The following is a 17,378-nucleotide window of genomic DNA, read 5'->3' as shown; positions in this document are numbered from 1 at the left end:
GGCAACCCCCATCAGCCTTAACCCTAGGTCCTTGTCACTGAGCCAATCCTCAGTGGGTGTCTACTGCACTGAGCAAGGTCAGTGCAGCTTAAAGTCTGCTGTGACATGAAGTCAATAATTCCCAGAGCTCTGCTTCCTCTTGAGAAAGAGCCTATCACAAAAGGAATAAGCAGCAAAGGTCTCTGAGACAAGAAGAGGGCAAATGATCCAAAGATAGGTTTAACTTAATGCAAAAGTTGCATGTAAATACTGTAAATTAAATCCATATTCTCATTACCTCACATGACTATTTCAGAGATATTTCAGAAGATCAATATTAGTTTAATTTATCTTCAGTTGCCAGGGTTCCCAACATTTAGATTTTCTTGTCCTCACAACATGCCAAATAGCCAATAAGATACTTAAATGCACTGTGGATTGGAGGACTGCTAGTTACAAGGAACCTTTCAGCAAGTCCATGCAATGTGAAAGAACTGGTCTCTCTGATATCTTTAAAAGATTTTGAAAAGGGGCACACAAGACTCAGAAGTCATGCTATAAGTAATCACATGCCCAGACCCTTGGAGAACTGGTGCTTTAGATAAGAATGAAAAGGTTCAAGGAGAATGCAAGTATTTTAACCATAAGGTGAATGGTTAGGCAAAATGACTAAGTCATGTTCATCACACCTTAGACAGTGTATTTTCAGCCTTCCAGAGATGAAAGTAGCCATCCAGAGATACTGCTCCCAGTTCCTACAAGAGCAATGAAAAACAGGTTATAGACCAATCTGTAGCAACTAATATAAAATAATAAGCAGGGGAAGACCTTGGAGGTTGGAGTTCTTCCATTCTTCATTCCTAATCCCATGATGATTCCAGCAGGGGTAATGACATTATCAGCTCCTCATCTTAATCTATGGAATGCAGCTGGATAGCACATTAAACCAAGGCTCCTTCTTGAGAGAACCTCAGGAACAAGCCAAGTTCTAGCAATAATGTGGACAGACACCCATGGTTCAAAAAGCCCTTACTATGCAATCATTCCCATGACATCCTACTGGATAGTCAGAGCACAGCACACATATGAAGGACAGTTTCCTAAGTCTCTATAAGTAGAGGGTCTAAGCTAAGTCTGCCCCTAAGCCATGTTGAGACTTTCCTGGATATGGGTCTCCTTCCCAACACTCTACTTAATACTCAGTTTCAGGAGCTCTGACTCAATGATTGTTAGGTAAGACCTAGTGACTGTTGAGAAGAGGCAGTAAAGAATGAAAAGAAACTGACTACCAAAGAGAAAAGTGATTCCTTTCAGAGGCATGTATGAAAATCACACCCAAAATATAGCACCTGCAAAGGCATGTGCAAAAGAGAGACAGTCAAATCAGAGGGGCCCTGGGGGAACTGCCAGGCTAACCCACAAATAAAGACTAACCACAGAAATACTACACAGCTCAATGCAAGGGGTGCGTTTCATAATACTGTTATCATTTCTCACTAGCATCCCTCAGCCTTTAAGAAGTGTGCTGTGGACTCAGAACCCAGCTATGAAGCAAGCACTGACTTGGGTAAGGAGAAGGGAAGTACATCTCCCAAGACATAAGCCAAGAAGTTGGTAAGTCAGTAAGGTGAAGCAAGAGATAAAGGCTTTAGGAAACACTTGATGAGTTCATACCTTGTTCTTGTTGTTGAAGGCTAGAGCTCGGACCTTGCAGTTGTCAGGGTTTGTGTCCTCCTTGGGGATGTCCTTTAAGGCCTTGTGAGTGATGTGAGCATACACAGGGACCTGTGACATGTTGTGCCTTGCATCACTTTTGGTCAACACATCGTCTGTCACCTCCCAAAGTCCCATAGAGCCATCACGTGAGCCTGCAGGGCAAGGAGACCACAGATGTGAGGCATACCCAACTCTCATGGGACAGTCCCACACAAGCAAATATAGGCTCTTTTATTCTAGCTCTCTGCGCATCATCCTGTGTGCTGAAGGTTGGTCAGGTGGCCCATCCCAAAACAGAGCAGCATCTATTTTAATAGCTACACAAAAGGAGGATTCAACCAAGGTGTAGGAGTTAAAATATAACCTTTAAGCATAATATAGTTGGTGGGATTTTTCAAAAGAGAGTATTACATAGTTTCATAAAGCCCAGTAATTTCCCAGGCCAAATACTTAGGTCACTCAGGTGACTGCTACTGGGCAGTAGGGTTTGGGGGCATCTATTCTCTTAAAAATGTTTTTTTAAATTGACATATAGTTGATATACAATATTATATTGGTTTCAGGTATAATGGGATCTCTACTTCAGATCAGTGGTACTTAATCTTTTCTAAGTCTTGTACCCCTTTGAGAGACTTAGGAATGCTAAAGACCTCTTTCTCTAGAAAAACATACAAAACACCACATTGAACACTAAATTTCAGACAGGTTCATGGATCTCTTGAAGGCTTTCACCCTGGACCCATTGGGACCACAATCCCCATATTAAGAATGGTTGTACTACATAAAATGAATGCTTATAAAGATAGTTTTCCTTAGCAAACAATAATGAAGCACTTAAACTAAGAATACTTTTCTTTGAATTGAGCCCTGAATACACTGATGGTGGTTAAGTTAATGGAACCATCTTTCTAGAGTACAATTGAACAATCTGCAGCAAAACCCAGTCTGTGTTCCCACCTATGTTTATTCAGAACAATCTGTGTGTCCCAAAATAGGGCTATATTATACTCATAAAACAGAATATCAAGAACCATTAAAAAAGGTTTAAAATTACTTTCTTATAAAGTTATTCATCAACTCTCCTTGGAGACTAGGAGGTGCCCTTCTCATGTTGTGAATCTCCTGAATGTTTTATAGTAAAAATAGCCTAACATGAGAGAAATATCCAATTTATTTGCATCATAAAGCTCATGGGCAGGAATTCAAAACAAAGGTTCATCATGTCTGAAGTTTGGAAAAGGCCAAGGCACATCTGGAGAACAATGCATGGCTTATTAAGCAAATTAAAGAAATAAAATTAAATAAGCTTTATTATGAAAAATTTCAAGCTTACTGAAAAGTGAATTGTACAATGAATTGTATATTCATATCTATATTCTACTATCAATATTTTTATACTTGGTATATCATATGTCTATTCATATATCCATCCCTCTATATGATCCCATTTTAATCAACTAAAAAATATGTACTGAAAAAAAGACTAGCAAGATGTATTTCAAATATTAATACTGATAATACTGGATAGAGGTATTATGGACAATTTTATCTCCTTTTTTATCTGTACTTAAAAAAATCTCTTACAATAAAAATATTAATTTTATAATAAGGAAAATTTATTTTAAAATTATTTTAAATTATATAAAAATTAAAATTATTTAATCTGGTGGCAACATGAAGATTGGACTGGAGGAGATAAGCCTAGAAGCAGAGAGAAACTGCAGAAGGTTGTTGGAGTAATTTAAAAGATAGATGACAAGCACTCAAATAGAGAAGATAGAAAATAAATGGATGGATATAGAGATATTTTAGAAAACAGTATCAACATGGTTGGTAATCTAAGAAGACTGAAGAACCGAAGAGGAACCTTAGTTCTCTGGCTGTGCAGCTGGATGGGAAGTGAGAGCATTCACTAATGTAGGTCAATGATGGAGGGCAGTGAGTCTTGGAAGGGAGATGAGTTTAAATATGCTGATTTTGAGGGGGGCTCAGGGGTTGTTGCTCATCAAAGTCTTAACATTTAACACTGGTTAACAAATATTAAGTATTTTCAATATGGCAGTCACTGTGCATTATCTTAAACTTCCCAATGACCACATAAAATCATCATTCATGTTACAGATGAGAAAACCCAAGTTTCCAAAAGCTTTAGAAACTTGCCCAATATCACAGTGCTAGTAAGTGGCTGGACCAGGATTCAAACTCAGGTATCTAACATTGGAGCCAATGTTTTACTTAAAACCTTCTCCTATGTAGACTTGGGAGTTATCAGCCAGAAAATACAGGACACTGGCAGGAATCTGAAAGAAGAGCTGGGAGGCTACCAAAACAAAGTCAAGTCTTGGCTCCCAACAACCAAATTCAGTAAAGGGTACTGTCATTCATACAGTCCCTACAGAGGTTGACATGCCTTCAAGGAGCTCGCATTCATTGGGGAGACAACTAACTGGGAATCCAAAAGCTTCTGTACCACTCATGGGTAATTGCGACCTGTGACTATGCTTGTTCAGAGATTTACTGTTCTTTTTTACTGCTTTGCAAAGAATCCAAAGAAGAAATATTTATCTTCCTTTAGCTTTGTTAGTAGTAGTGAACTTTGCAATCAGACTTGGATTCAGATCTTGATTCCATCTCTATTTGTGTGGCCTTTGGCAAGTTATAATAACCTCTTGGAATCTAAATTTTCTCATTTGTGAAGTGAGGCTAATGTAAACCTAACTATTGTTCTAAGGATTATAGGAGCTAAAATGTGAATTACTTAATTTGGCAACTATTATGGTTATTTTTATTTGGGAATCAGGAATGGGGGATTGCATTTTTACATATGGTTACCCAGAAAACTGGTCAGCACTCTGAACCTACTGTCTAGGCTGTTGTGGGTATCCAGAAAGCATTTGTGTATTTCTAGGTAATCTTCTTTTCACTCATTTCCATGTATTTTTCTTCATTGGTCTACCACTGGCAAAGAAATTCCCCTAATCCTATATAGCTTTTATCAGTAAGAAACTTAATGCTATACAGCTGTACAGAAAATGGTAATTGCTCTTAGTACTCTGCAGAGCACATCAACTTTCCCAAAATACTTTCACAACCATTATCTCAATGAAGCCCCACAGAAACGTTGAGACTAACATACTATCACACATGCTTTCTGGAACATGGGAGGGTATGAATAATAAATGAAGAATGCCAGTAATTCCATTACCCAGATCAGGATTACACAGGGGAAATGACTTATCTAAGGTCATGTGGTAAATTACAGAAAACGCCAATAGTGGAAACAAGATCTCTTGGCCCCTAGGTATGGTCTGTTTACTGGGCTATTTCCAATCACACTACCATGCCTTTTCAACTTCTAGCCTCCCTGTCTTCTGTTTGCCATACCAAAACTCCCTACAAAAGGACAATTTTACCAGAAACTGCCATAGTGTCACTGATCCATGCAATGGAAAAGATCCAGTCCTTGTGTCCATCCTTGGAGAAGAGAGAGTGACAGGTGGAGAGAGGGGGAAAAAAAAGAAATTAGTAAAATAAGGATTACAACACATACTCTTGAAAAGCATACAAGTCTGACTAAAAATAAAAATTACAACTCTCATCTCTGATGATCTTAACCCACAGGGCATGATCCCAAAATCTTTTAACTTCTGTCATGAGGAGCTCAAAGCTGGAAGGAAACTTGCATTTTATGTGCAATAAACATGTCTCGTGGACACACAGCTCCAGCCTTCTATATCTGGGTCTTATTTGGGCTCTACACACAATCACATACTCGTATCCCTTCCATCTCGTCCTACCACTCTCCCCCTTGCTTCCTGGGACAACAGCTAACTGGCCTCATTACTGTTCCTTCTGTCTGGAACTCTCTTCCTCAAGACATTAATATGGCTTGTGCTCTCATTCCCCTAAGTCTCCCTACTCAAATGTTGTCCTTATCAACAGGACTCTCCTGACTATCCTCCAAAATAGCATTCTCTACCACTCTGTCCCTTTGGTCAGCCTTTACTCTTCTCCATGACACTCACCACACTCTAACATATTGTTGATAAGTATTTTTTGGCTTGTATGGTTTATATATCTCATTCCATTAGAATGCAGGCTTCAAGAGGATAGAAGCTTTATCTGTTTGATTCACTGCTTTATCCCTGGTGTTTAAAACAATGCCTGGCTATAGAAAAGCTCAATAAATAGTTGCTGAATGAATGACTTAGTAAACTTTGCTCTGACTATGAGCAATGGGTAATGGGCAATGTATGGACACTGTATTTAAACATCAACCCATTGCTGCTGGCCCATGAGGTGTGCTACTCACCCCTTTATCAAACATACACACTCTGTCAATAAACCCAACACTCCCTATACGGTGTCTAACCCCCATTGTGATATTTCCACTCCATGCCTCTGGAGTCAGCAGAAATCTGGAAGAAACAATCCTTTCCCAGAGGATTTGTGTGGGAAGGGCCTATGTTATCTACAGAGCTGTTTAAAAACAAGAGTACCTCTAACTACAATTACTGGGATAACTTACATCTCCCACACACACAGGATCTAGTGTAGGCAGCCGGTAGATGGCAAGACTGTTGGGGTTGTCTCCTCCAGTGGCTAAGAGTGTTCTAGAGGGATTCAGCTCAATGGCATGGATACCACAGCCCTGTTGGGTCACACCTCCAGGCTCCCGGTCCTTCAGAATGGGGATCTTGGTAATCTGACTTGTCTGGACATCCACTACAAATAGCTACAAGAAAAAAGGGATACAAAAGCTAAACAGTTTCTCTTTAATGTGGCTGATCCTAGGTATAAGCATCCATTCATTCAATTACACATCAAACATTTAATTAATGTCTACTGCACGCTAGACCCTGAGAATTATTAAAAGCATGGTGAGAGCTACTAGTCAAATGAAACATCAAAATAAGAAGTAAGACAGAGAGGGGTATAATATGCTATATGAATACAGACTAGGAAGCAATAAATTCTGCCTAGTATTCAAAGATAGCTTCAAAGATGTGCATGATACTACAGACCTAGTGAACCTGACTAAAGGTTTTCCACCAGTGTGGGCAAATTCTATGTATCTAATTCTCATCTACCCATGCATAGATACATAAACTAAACATAATTCCCAGAACACATCACAACCACTACTGAACACACCTGCAATTACCAGGTTTGCTGGAGTCACCTGAGACATATGACAAGTTATTAATACCTCACTGCTCGTCCCCAACACACACTCCACCATGTTCTGTGCCTCTATGCCTTTGCTCAGGCTGCTGCCGCCTCATAGCTCTGCTCTACCTCCTTACCAACCTAACCCCTTCTCACTCTTAAGACTCAACTTGGAGGAATGTTTGTTTATTTATTTATTTATTTATTTATTTATTATTTTATTTTGGTATCATTAATCTACAATTACATGAAGGACATGTTTACTAGGCTCCCCCTTCACCAAGTCCCCCCCACATGCCCCTTCATAGTCACTGTCCATCAGCATAGTAAGATGCTATAAAATCACTACTTGTCTTCTCTGTGTTGCACAGCCCTCCCCGTGCACCCCACACACAATACATGCTAACCGTAATGCCCCCTTTCTTTCCCCGGCCTTAAGCCTCCCTTCCCACCCATCCTCCCCAGTCCCTTTCCCTTTGGTAACTGTTAGTCCATTCTTGGGTTCTGTGATTCTGCTGCTGTTTTGTTCCTTCAGTTTTCCTTTGTTCTTATACTCCACATATGAGTAAAATCATTTGGTACTTGTCTTTCTCCACCTGGCTTATTTTTTTTTAAATTTTATTTTGGTATCATTAATCTACAATTACATGAAGGACATGTTTACTAGGCTCCCCCTTCACCAAGTCCCCCCCACATACCCATTCACAGTCACTGTCCATCAACATAGTAAGATGCTGTAAAATCACTACTTGTCTTCTCTGTGTTGCACAGCCCTCCCCGTGCCTCCCCCCCACACTATACATGTTAATTGTAATGCCCCCTTTCTTTTTTCCCACCCTTATCCCTCCCTTCCCACCCATCCTCCTCAGTCCCTTTCCCTTTGGTAACTGTTAGTCCCTTCTTGGGTTCTGTGCTTCTGCTGCTGTTTTGTTCCTTCAGTTTTCCTTTGTTCTTATACTCCACATATGAGGGAAATCATTTGGTACTTGTCTCTCTCCACCTGGCTTATTTTACTGAGCATAATACCCTCTAGCTCCATCCATGTTGTTGCAAATGGTAGGATCTGTTTTTTTCTTATGGCTGAGTAATATTCCACTGTGTATATGTACCACATCTTCTTTATCCATTCATCTACTGATGGACATTTAGGTTGCTTCCATTTCTTGGCTACTGTAAATAGTGCAGAGATAAACATAGGGGTACATCTGTCTTTTTCAAACTGGAGTGCTGCATTCTTAGGGTAAATTCCTAGAAGTGGAATTCCTGGGTCAAATGGTATTTCTATTTTGAGCATTCTGAGGAACCTCCATACTGCTTTCCACAATGGTTGAACTAATTTACATTCCCACCAGCAGTGTAGGAGGGTTCCCCTTTTGGAGGAATGTTTTATAGAAAAGATCACTCTTAGACAAAGGGCATTCCCAAAGGTCTATTATTAAACTTTTTATGTGATTCAATGATTCATTCCTTCATTCATTTATTCATTAACAACTGAATGCCAGGTATTGCTCTAGTGCTAGGAATGTAACTATGAACAAAAGAGAAATAATCTCTGCCCTCATACACCTTATAGTCTAAGAAGTTGATTTAAAATCCTGTCAGCGATTCTCATGATGAAGCCAAACCATATCAAATCTTGTATAAAATAGTGTTTGATAGGATGGAGATCTATGAAAGGAGAAACTAGATAAGCCTTATATTTAAAATATAAAAAAGAATGGAGGAATAGCTTAAAGAAGAGTGCCCAAAAGAGTGGGAAAAAAGTGTTTTAAAAGGAGACGGAGGGAGCAACCACTGTCCAATCTATAATGTCAGCCCTAACAGCTATTTAAGGCAGACCCCCTTCCTAACTGGCACCCTTGCTGGTGTGTCCCAGGCATTTTCAACTCAATGTGTCCTAAAGAAACTGTCTTCCCCCCAACTTCCCCCCCACTCCCACATTCCTGTCATCTGATCTAGTCCTGCCAAATCTACCTCCTAAATAATGCTTACAAGTGGCTCCTTCCTTTCCATCCTCTCTCATTTCCTCTCCCCTGGACAAATGCAACTGGTCTCTGCACCTTTAGGCAAGGCTACCATTGAGACTATTCTCCTTATTGTAACTGATCATGTTTATAGTTACCCTCATAAAAATGGAAATCCTCCTATAAAAAACATCAACTTCCCCTAAATCTTGGCTCCTTAGCATGGCATCAAGACTCTCCTCAATCTGGTCCTCCCATTATCTCTCTAGCTTCATGTCCTGCCTTATGTTCTTGGACTTCATGTTCTTGAAATAACTGATTATTCAGACCAAAATCTTCAATTAAGTATGTATATTTTGTTTTATGTTCATGCTGTTTACAATGCCAAAAATGCTTTCTGCTACTTCTTTCTTTACCTGGCCAACATGTACTTATCTTTCATGATTTAGTTCAGATGTGTTTGGGCTTTTAACTTCCTCTCTTATAGGCTCCCAAGACAGCCCTCTACCCACAATACTTAGACCATATCATACTCATTTATAATCTTTGTCTCTTTCTCATTAAGCTAACAATGCCCTCCCAATTCCAAGAGCAGGGGATTTATCTTATTCTGTCATCCCACCCCAACAATGTAAAGCTGCACAGTAAGTACTTATAGTAAGACTCCTTTCAGGGGCCTGCCCAATAATGTTAGGGGGCCCCATATCCTTGCACTCAGGGTGGGGCTTTATAGCTGTGTGTTTGATATAAACTCAGATCTCTAGACCACAGAACTGTCTGGGGTGGCCTCCTGGCTCAGGGAGAACCAGTCCAGATTGAATTGGGTCATTCAGTTCTCTCAGGAATGTGGACAGACTTGTGGCTCTAGACCAAACTGTCTGGGTAGCCACACTCTACCAAAGCCAGTTCCCAGAAACAAGGAAACAGAAGAGAGGAAGCATGGACATCTTTGGTTCCTAGTGCCTTTCCAATTCCTAGTTCTGTTTCCTTCTGATATCCAGGGATACTTCCTACTCTTGGGGTTTGCGAACTAGCCCTCCTAATAAATGTAAGGTTTCTTGGTACGCTGAAGTCTGAGCAGCACTGATGTAAAGAGAATCTGCTCTGTAAATTAAGGGCAATCAGTTGGGTGAGACACAAGAGTAAAGTGGCCTGCAACCTAAAAAGATCTGAGTTTCTCCTATGGAACCTGAGGGCTGACTAAAACTTCTTTTAGTCCATTTCTTTTCCTTTAAACAGGGTTCCATTTCTGCCATCCACAAAAGGTGAGAAAATCTTTTCTTTATTTCATGTCCAGGAAATCTTAAGTCCAAAACTCTAGTTTTGGAGTTAGTAGAATTCTAGGTTTGAATTAATTCCAGATTAGCTGTGTGATCTGGGGTAAGTCACTTAACCTTTCAGAACCTTGTTTCTTATTTATAAAACTAGTATCTATCTCATAGGGTTTTTAAGAGATCTCATAAAATGTAAAGTGTCTAGCACAGGGCTCAGCCAGAATAGGTACTTAATAAGTGATCCTAATAGTAATATGCTATTTTAATGTTTGTTTACTTTTGCATGGTGTAAGAAAGGTTGAAATGACATCCAAATACACTGGATGAAAGACATCTGATACAGGGAGATGGAATAAACTGATAACAGCTGAATCTGTAAAGGGGCAGAAAACCAAAAGTTCACCCCCAACCTCATCCTCACTGCTGTAGAGGAATGACAAAGTACCTTTCTACTTCAGAGGAAGGGACAGGGATTTGGATGAGCTGCCACAGAATATATTCCCCAAACTTTCTGACAAAAGGCCAAAGATTCGTGCAGCTTCTGTAACATTTCCCAGAATGGGGCTGCTCCACATTAACCTACTGGGAGCCCTGCCAAGAACTGGCAGCATGGCAAGGTAAGCTTGAGACACAATGGCTCCCTGCAGTCTACCATCTAGGATGAAGGAAAAGGAAGCAAAGACCTTACAATCAAGAAGTTTGTAAGACTAGTGAGTACATCTCTGTATGCATGTCAGCAGACACATACAAATATATGTACAAAGATTGAGGTGGCTTTATAAAATGGGGGTATGGGGCTTAAAAGTTTCTAACATTAATGAGTATTTTAGCTGGAGCCTAATGAAGAGAGGAAAGCAAATCCACATAGGTCACATAGACATCAAGATAAACTATGAGTCAGACAGTAATAGGCAAGCAGGCAGCCTAAGTTTGCTGAAAGTAGAAAGGGAAGACTACTGAAATAAAAGCAGAAGAATCCATTCCCTATCCCAAACCAACAAGATGGGGAGGAGCAAAGGAGCAAGCTAAGATCAAGAAACTTATCAGAAAATGAAGATAATATGTACTGTCTTTAAATGTGCAAACTGCAATGTCAATTTCAGGAATTTATGCTAAGAAAACAATGAAAGGTGAAGTTTTAACTATAATTCAACAATTTTAAACTAGTGAAACACCACAGGGGATTGGCTACACAACAGCCTATTATATGGCTTTTAAGAATGATGGAGTAGAGGTTATTTATTAACATGGAAAGCTGCTCATGCTATGGTATTAAAAGAATAAGCTTTTAAAAACATAACTTCAAGAATGTTGATTTTTTCTCAACGAACACACATGACTTGCACAGTAAAAAGAAAAAAAAAAGGACCAGAGGCCCTGAAATAAGAAGGAGCTGTACTCAGTCAGGATTCTAACAATGGCCAGAAAACTGGGCATTCTTTCTGACCCAATTCTAAAAGCTGGTTGCCTGCCCACCTGCAACCTGCTGGGTAGGAACTAAGAGTATGGCTGAGCTCAATCAGCTGTTTGAACATTATCAAGACTCTTGAGCTAAAAATATTTTAAACTGGTCAGAAGCTAGAAGAGTTGTCACAACTCAGAAAGTTCACGTCACTGTTTCTATTCCAAGTCTATTAAAGGAAAGACCATGTGGTTATTTAAATCAAGATAACATTTTTGGAGTCCCAATTTCAAAAGAAACACATCATGAATTTGTAAAACGGAAAAGCAGAAATTGGAAAACCACCACAATCCTACCACCAGTTGGTGTATTTTCTTTTAGGCCCTTCACTATATACCCAGTCACATGCATACATATTTTTCTCCACTTATGAAAGCGTGATCTCATATGTATCATTTTATATCTTTCTATTTGATACAGCAGTAACACCTTTCCTAATTAATACACTTCTATATACTTTTTTTTAGGATAACTTTTTTTTCACTTCTATATACTTTTTAATGGCTATAAGGTAATTCACTTGATATAAGCATTATCGAGTGGATTCCTTATTATTGAACATTTACACTGTGTCCAAATTTCAGTAGTATAAAATACACTGCAGTGAACATCCTTGTATCTAAATCCAGGTGCCTGTACTATGCCAAGATCTCTTACTCACTGAATTGTGAATCTAAACTACTCCTCCAAAAGATGGCTATGGAGCTGGCTTGCTGTGATTAGCAATGGTACTTTATATTAGGCCCTGAATTCTAATATTTTCCCAGTACAATCATGATTTTGTGGAAGGACAACTATATTAGGATTTATAATTATCCTGGATTTAAGTGGCATAATTCTTTACAAGTTTTGTATCTAACAAGTTCAGTAAACTGATTTCTAATCTATAATTCTGGAGGGCTCTGTTAAAATGGAATAAATCCCAAGAGTAACCTTTAGCAAGACACCTGAAATTCTGCCTAGTACCCATTACAAAGTCACCAAATAAAAACCTCTGACAGCATACCAGAGATTTCGCTATGTGAAGCACAACAAACATTTGGTAAAATAATTTCTCTCACGCTGTAAAATTAGAACCCAATTGAACACTGCCTTTATATAATTGCAAAGCCCATATCCTTCCAAGTGACACCATCCAATCAGAAAAACAGAAAGGTAAATAAGAGAATTGGCCCACTAGTCTGATTTGTGTAAATCATTTCTTCCTATGGAAGATGGAAAATGATTTCTGTAATACTCATGCATGCTAATAGGTAACATACAGATTATTCAGAAGAAAACAATTTCTGTACAAGATAGTGTTGGCTTTTTGTTCACCAGTGACATTTCTAGGCATAAGGCCTTCTAAGAATTAATAGGAAGCCTTATCTCTGATTTGCAAACTACTGGAGAGCAGAGATTATAGTTACATATTAACTATTTACCTGGTATATTAAAAGACTATAAGCTTTTAATATTAACTGTAGTAAAATAATGATACTATAATCCCTTTCCTTTTTTACTTTTAATCACTTTTACTTTACTTCTTGAGCAGAATAGCATGAAGACAAGGACAATACTGAAGTAGGGCAGGGACATGGGACAAGCAACATGATTAACTTTTCCTGTCTATGATGAAAAATGTCAAGATAAAAACAGTATAGTAAGAACAGGAGGGACTCCATCTTAAGGCTAAGATTCCATTTTAAAAATCAGGGAGTTAGGAGGCAGGATTCCTAACACATTTCTTGGTAATCAGCCAATAACTGACCCTATCTTAAGGCAGAACAAGCAGTCCTAACAGATAAGATTCCCAGGGCTTGAGGGAAACCATTTTTTTAAAATTAAGGTATCACTGATATATACCCTTATGAAGGTTTCACATGAAAAACAATGTGTTTACTAGTTACCCATATTATCAAGTTCCCCCATACTTGGTTGAAGTCACTGACCATCAGTGTGATAAGATGCCAGAGTCACTACTTGTCTTCTCTGTGCTACAGTCTTCCCTGTGATCCCCCAAACAGCATGTGTACCAATCACAGTACCCCTCAATCCCCTTCTCCCTCCCTCCCCCACCCATCCCCTTTGGTAACTACTAGTCCCTTCTTGGGAAACCACTATCTTGGAGAAGAACAGGAACAAAAAATTCCTTGTGTTAAGTTTATCTTACAGAATTATCTAGAGGACTGACTGTGGATGGTGACATAATGTCTCTCACTGGAGAGAGACATGAGACCACATGTAGAACCTTCAGACCCCGCCACCTCCACCCTTTGCCGCATTTTTGAAAGCCTTAAAAGATAGAATCCTAAGCCCTTAAGTGTGCCTCTTCTCTGAGGTTTCCTGCACTCCCCTTTCTTCGAGTGTGTACTTTTTGCCTTAGACTCCTCTCTGGTCAACTTAACTGCGTTTTGTCTCTGCACTCTTCCAGTGGTAAGCGTTTTTGTTACTTCGCTATTTCGTTCAATTTTCCAGACTTAAGCCCAAGTCTTCACTCTCTCTGTCCTACTCCAGACAAGCAGGGAAATGCTAATAAGATCTCTGTTTGGTGCTTGCAAGTTCTTCCATTGCCTGGATGATCTGGACAGGACTACAGCTGTATGATCATGCTCTTTAGTAGCCTGCTTGAAAATCTCCTTTCTTTGCCTTTAGGAAGCTCTCAGAACAGTCTCACTCCAATCAGTGCTCTGTGGCTCCCCCAAATCTTGGGGTGGCAGTGGTTTAGTACTATGCAGATTCAAGCAGACACTGGACACCAGGTGACACTAGCTTTAGGAGTTGGCAAGGGATGTACCCTATGCTGAGCAAGAGTTCAGTGAGCTTCCCTTTCCTCCTTTTGTTCTTCCTTGCTCTCTGCTGCCTGCAAGGCAGGTGCCATTCACTACTACTCTCACTTTAATGAATTCTTTCCGTACCTACACTTGTCCGACATGTTCAGGAATTCTTTCTTGACCAGAGTCAAGAACCGTCCCCTAAGTTGAGGTTTCACCTAGTACACAGTGAGAGACCTCCCCAGATGCAGCTGCCCGGCAACAATACGGCTGTGTATTTGCCCACTGAGAAGCAAGGTCTCTCTCTGGACATTATTTTGAGCTCCAAAAAAAACTCCCTGTGTGACTAAGAGGGGAAATTCATTTTGCTATATATCCTATCACTATATATTTGAGGCCCTACTTCACCTTCTCTCCCCAGAGAAGACATACAATGCATTAATTGTGTTCAATCTTTGTCAGCAAACAAAACAAGCAATGAATGTTAATTGAAGTAGGCCATTTTTAACATTGTTTTAAGCTAAGAAAAGCAGAGTTCCTCTCGCTGAAGAAACATTTTTATTTGTTATTGAAGTATAGTTGATATGCAATATTACACTGGTTTCGAGTATACAATATAGTGATTCAATAGTTAGACACTATTAAATCCTGACCTCCATTAATGAAGTTACTGTCAACACAGAAATATGTTACAGACCTACTGAATGTATTCTCTTCGCTGTACTTTCCTCCCTGTGACTAATTTATATTATGACTCAGATGTTGTGCCTCTTTATCCCCTTCACCTATTTCACCCACCTGCCCCAACCCTTCCCCCATGATAACAACCAGTCACCTCAGTGAATCTACTGCTGTTTTGTTCATTTTGTCTTGTTTTTAGATTCTACATATAAATGAAATCATATGGTACTTGTCTCTCTCCACCTAGCTTATTTCACTTAGCATCATACCCTCTAGGTTGATGGTAGGATGTTGTCACATGCTGTCACAAATGGTAGGATTTCTATTTTATGGCTGAGTAAATATTCCATTGTGTATATATATACCACATCTTCTTTATCCTTTCCACTATTGATGGACACTGTAGTTGCTTCCATATCTTGGCTGTTGTAAATAATGTGGCAATAAACATAGGGGTGCATGTTCTTCTTGAATCAGATTTTGTTTTGAGTAAATTCCAGAAATAGAATTTACTGGGTCTGAAGTAACAGTTTTAAAAATGATTTGATTGACAATGCTTTATCAACAGTAATGGAAATAAAAAATGTAAGATTACTCATAATCCTATTTCTCTTTTCGAATCTATTTTTTCACTTTTAAGTTCCTGTTTAATCCTTAACCACATGCATGTATAGTTGTGCACAGCAATAATAAGTAGAGACAGAATTTTGTATCTCGTTATATTTAATATATTAAATGCTTTGCATGTTATTACACTCTTCATAAATGTTAATGAATGCATATCATGCAGATTTGATTTACCATAAATTACTTAACCACTCTCTAACTATTAGTATTTACATAAAATAGTTTCCAATGAGTATCCTGTTAAGGGAGACTTTTATCAGGGAACCCTCCTGATACGCTGTTGGTAGGAATCTAAGTTGGTGCAGCCACTATAGAAAGCAATATGGAAGTTTCTCAAAAACTGAAAAGAAAAATACCTTTGACCCAGTAATTCCACTTCTGGGACTTTACCAAAGAAAACAAAACCACTAACTTGAAAAGACATGCATTCCTATGTCTATTGCAGCAGTATTTACAATAGCCAAGATATGGACGCAACCTGTGTCCATCAGAGGATGATGGATAAAGAGTGTGTGTGTGTGTGTGTGTGTGTGTGTGTGTGTGTGTACACACACACACACATACACAATGGAATATTACTCAGCCATAAGAACGAATGAAATTTTGCTATCTGCAACAACATGGATGGACCCAGAGGGTATATGCTAAGTAAAATCAGTCAGACAGAGAAAGACAAATATCATGATTTCACTTACATATGGAATCTATAAAACAATACATAAATAGATTCATAAATACAGAGAAGAGACTTCTGGTTGCCATAGGGGAAGGAAGAGAAAAATAGGTGGAGTAAAATAGGTGGAGGGGAAATAGGTGGAGGGGAAAAAAATAAATGAGAATGTTATCTTTATATGGATAATGATTATTGTGAGTATATGAGTGTATACTTACCAAAATTAATTGAGCTATATTTGTGCATTTTTGTTTTATGTACCTCAAAAAAGAAAAGGAAAAAAGACTGACTTTTCTTTTGGATAAATTCCTTAGTCTGAAAATATTAGTTCAAAGGGTACAATATTTTTAGGCTCTTCCTTCAAAAATAATTTCATACCAGGCTTTTGAAATATAATGCCAAAAAAGGGTTTTAGTGGCAGTATATATATGTGTCTGTTTCACATCCTTATCAAAACTGGCTATTAGTTGAATTTACAAACAAGAAGACATTTGATTTTTCTGTATTCCTTCTATAATGAAATGAATTTACTAATTATACTTCCTCATATAAATTATATCTAAGTAAATTACCTTTAAATGTTTCAGCTATTTGAGACGTGACTGACATACAGAAAGGAGCCATTTATAGATTGATGTTCACTTGTTAAGTGTACCTGAGTCTGGCCAGAAATAAACCACCTAGACACTACTTCCCCCTCCTCCTTTCACCGCCACCATGAATTATACCAACAATTTACTAAGCACATGTTCTACGTACTATGCTAACAAACATCTTATTTAATTCTGTTTATGACTCCACTAGGCAGGTATTACTCTCTCCATTTATTTTGTATGTTAGAGAAGAGGCTTAGAAGATATCTGTCTTGTCCAAGGGCACAAATCTAATAGGAAATGGAACCTAGACTCAACCCACCTATCTCTGAATCCAATTATACAATACAAAATTACTTAATCCAACTTGTTGGTATAAATGTGGTTATTTCTGACATATGTTTACACAGAAGAATACTTTTAGAAAAGAGACCAAAAAATTGGAAACGAATGGACTAAGAGGAGACCTAAAAAAAGTAGTGGGCAA

At 38.7% G+C, this 17,378-nt stretch overlaps 1 protein-coding gene across 1 annotated transcript in view; it reads right to left on the bottom strand.

Annotated features, from left to right (window-relative positions):
- Positions 1-17,378, bottom strand: part of DCAF12 (DDB1 and CUL4 associated factor 12) — a 28,859-nt gene that overhangs the window by 5,261 nt on the left and 6,220 nt on the right. Inside the window, exons 3-6 of the mRNA XM_017657581.3 lie at positions 6,224-6,430; positions 5,109-5,169; positions 1,654-1,847; positions 669-734 (exon numbers count right to left, since the gene is read on the bottom strand). Coding sequence (XP_017513070.2) covers positions 669-734; positions 1,654-1,847; positions 5,109-5,169; positions 6,224-6,430 — 528 coding nt within the window. The remainder of the gene's footprint in view (positions 1-668; positions 735-1,653; positions 1,848-5,108; positions 5,170-6,223; positions 6,431-17,378) is intronic.

This window comes from Manis javanica, chromosome 2, assembly GCF_040802235.1.
Source record: "Manis javanica isolate MJ-LG chromosome 2, MJ_LKY, whole genome shotgun sequence".
Lineage (NCBI taxonomy): Eukaryota > Metazoa > Chordata > Mammalia > Pholidota > Manidae > Manis > Manis javanica.
The sequence above is the reverse complement of the archived record's forward strand: the minus strand, read 5'-3'. Positions and strand labels throughout refer to the sequence as shown.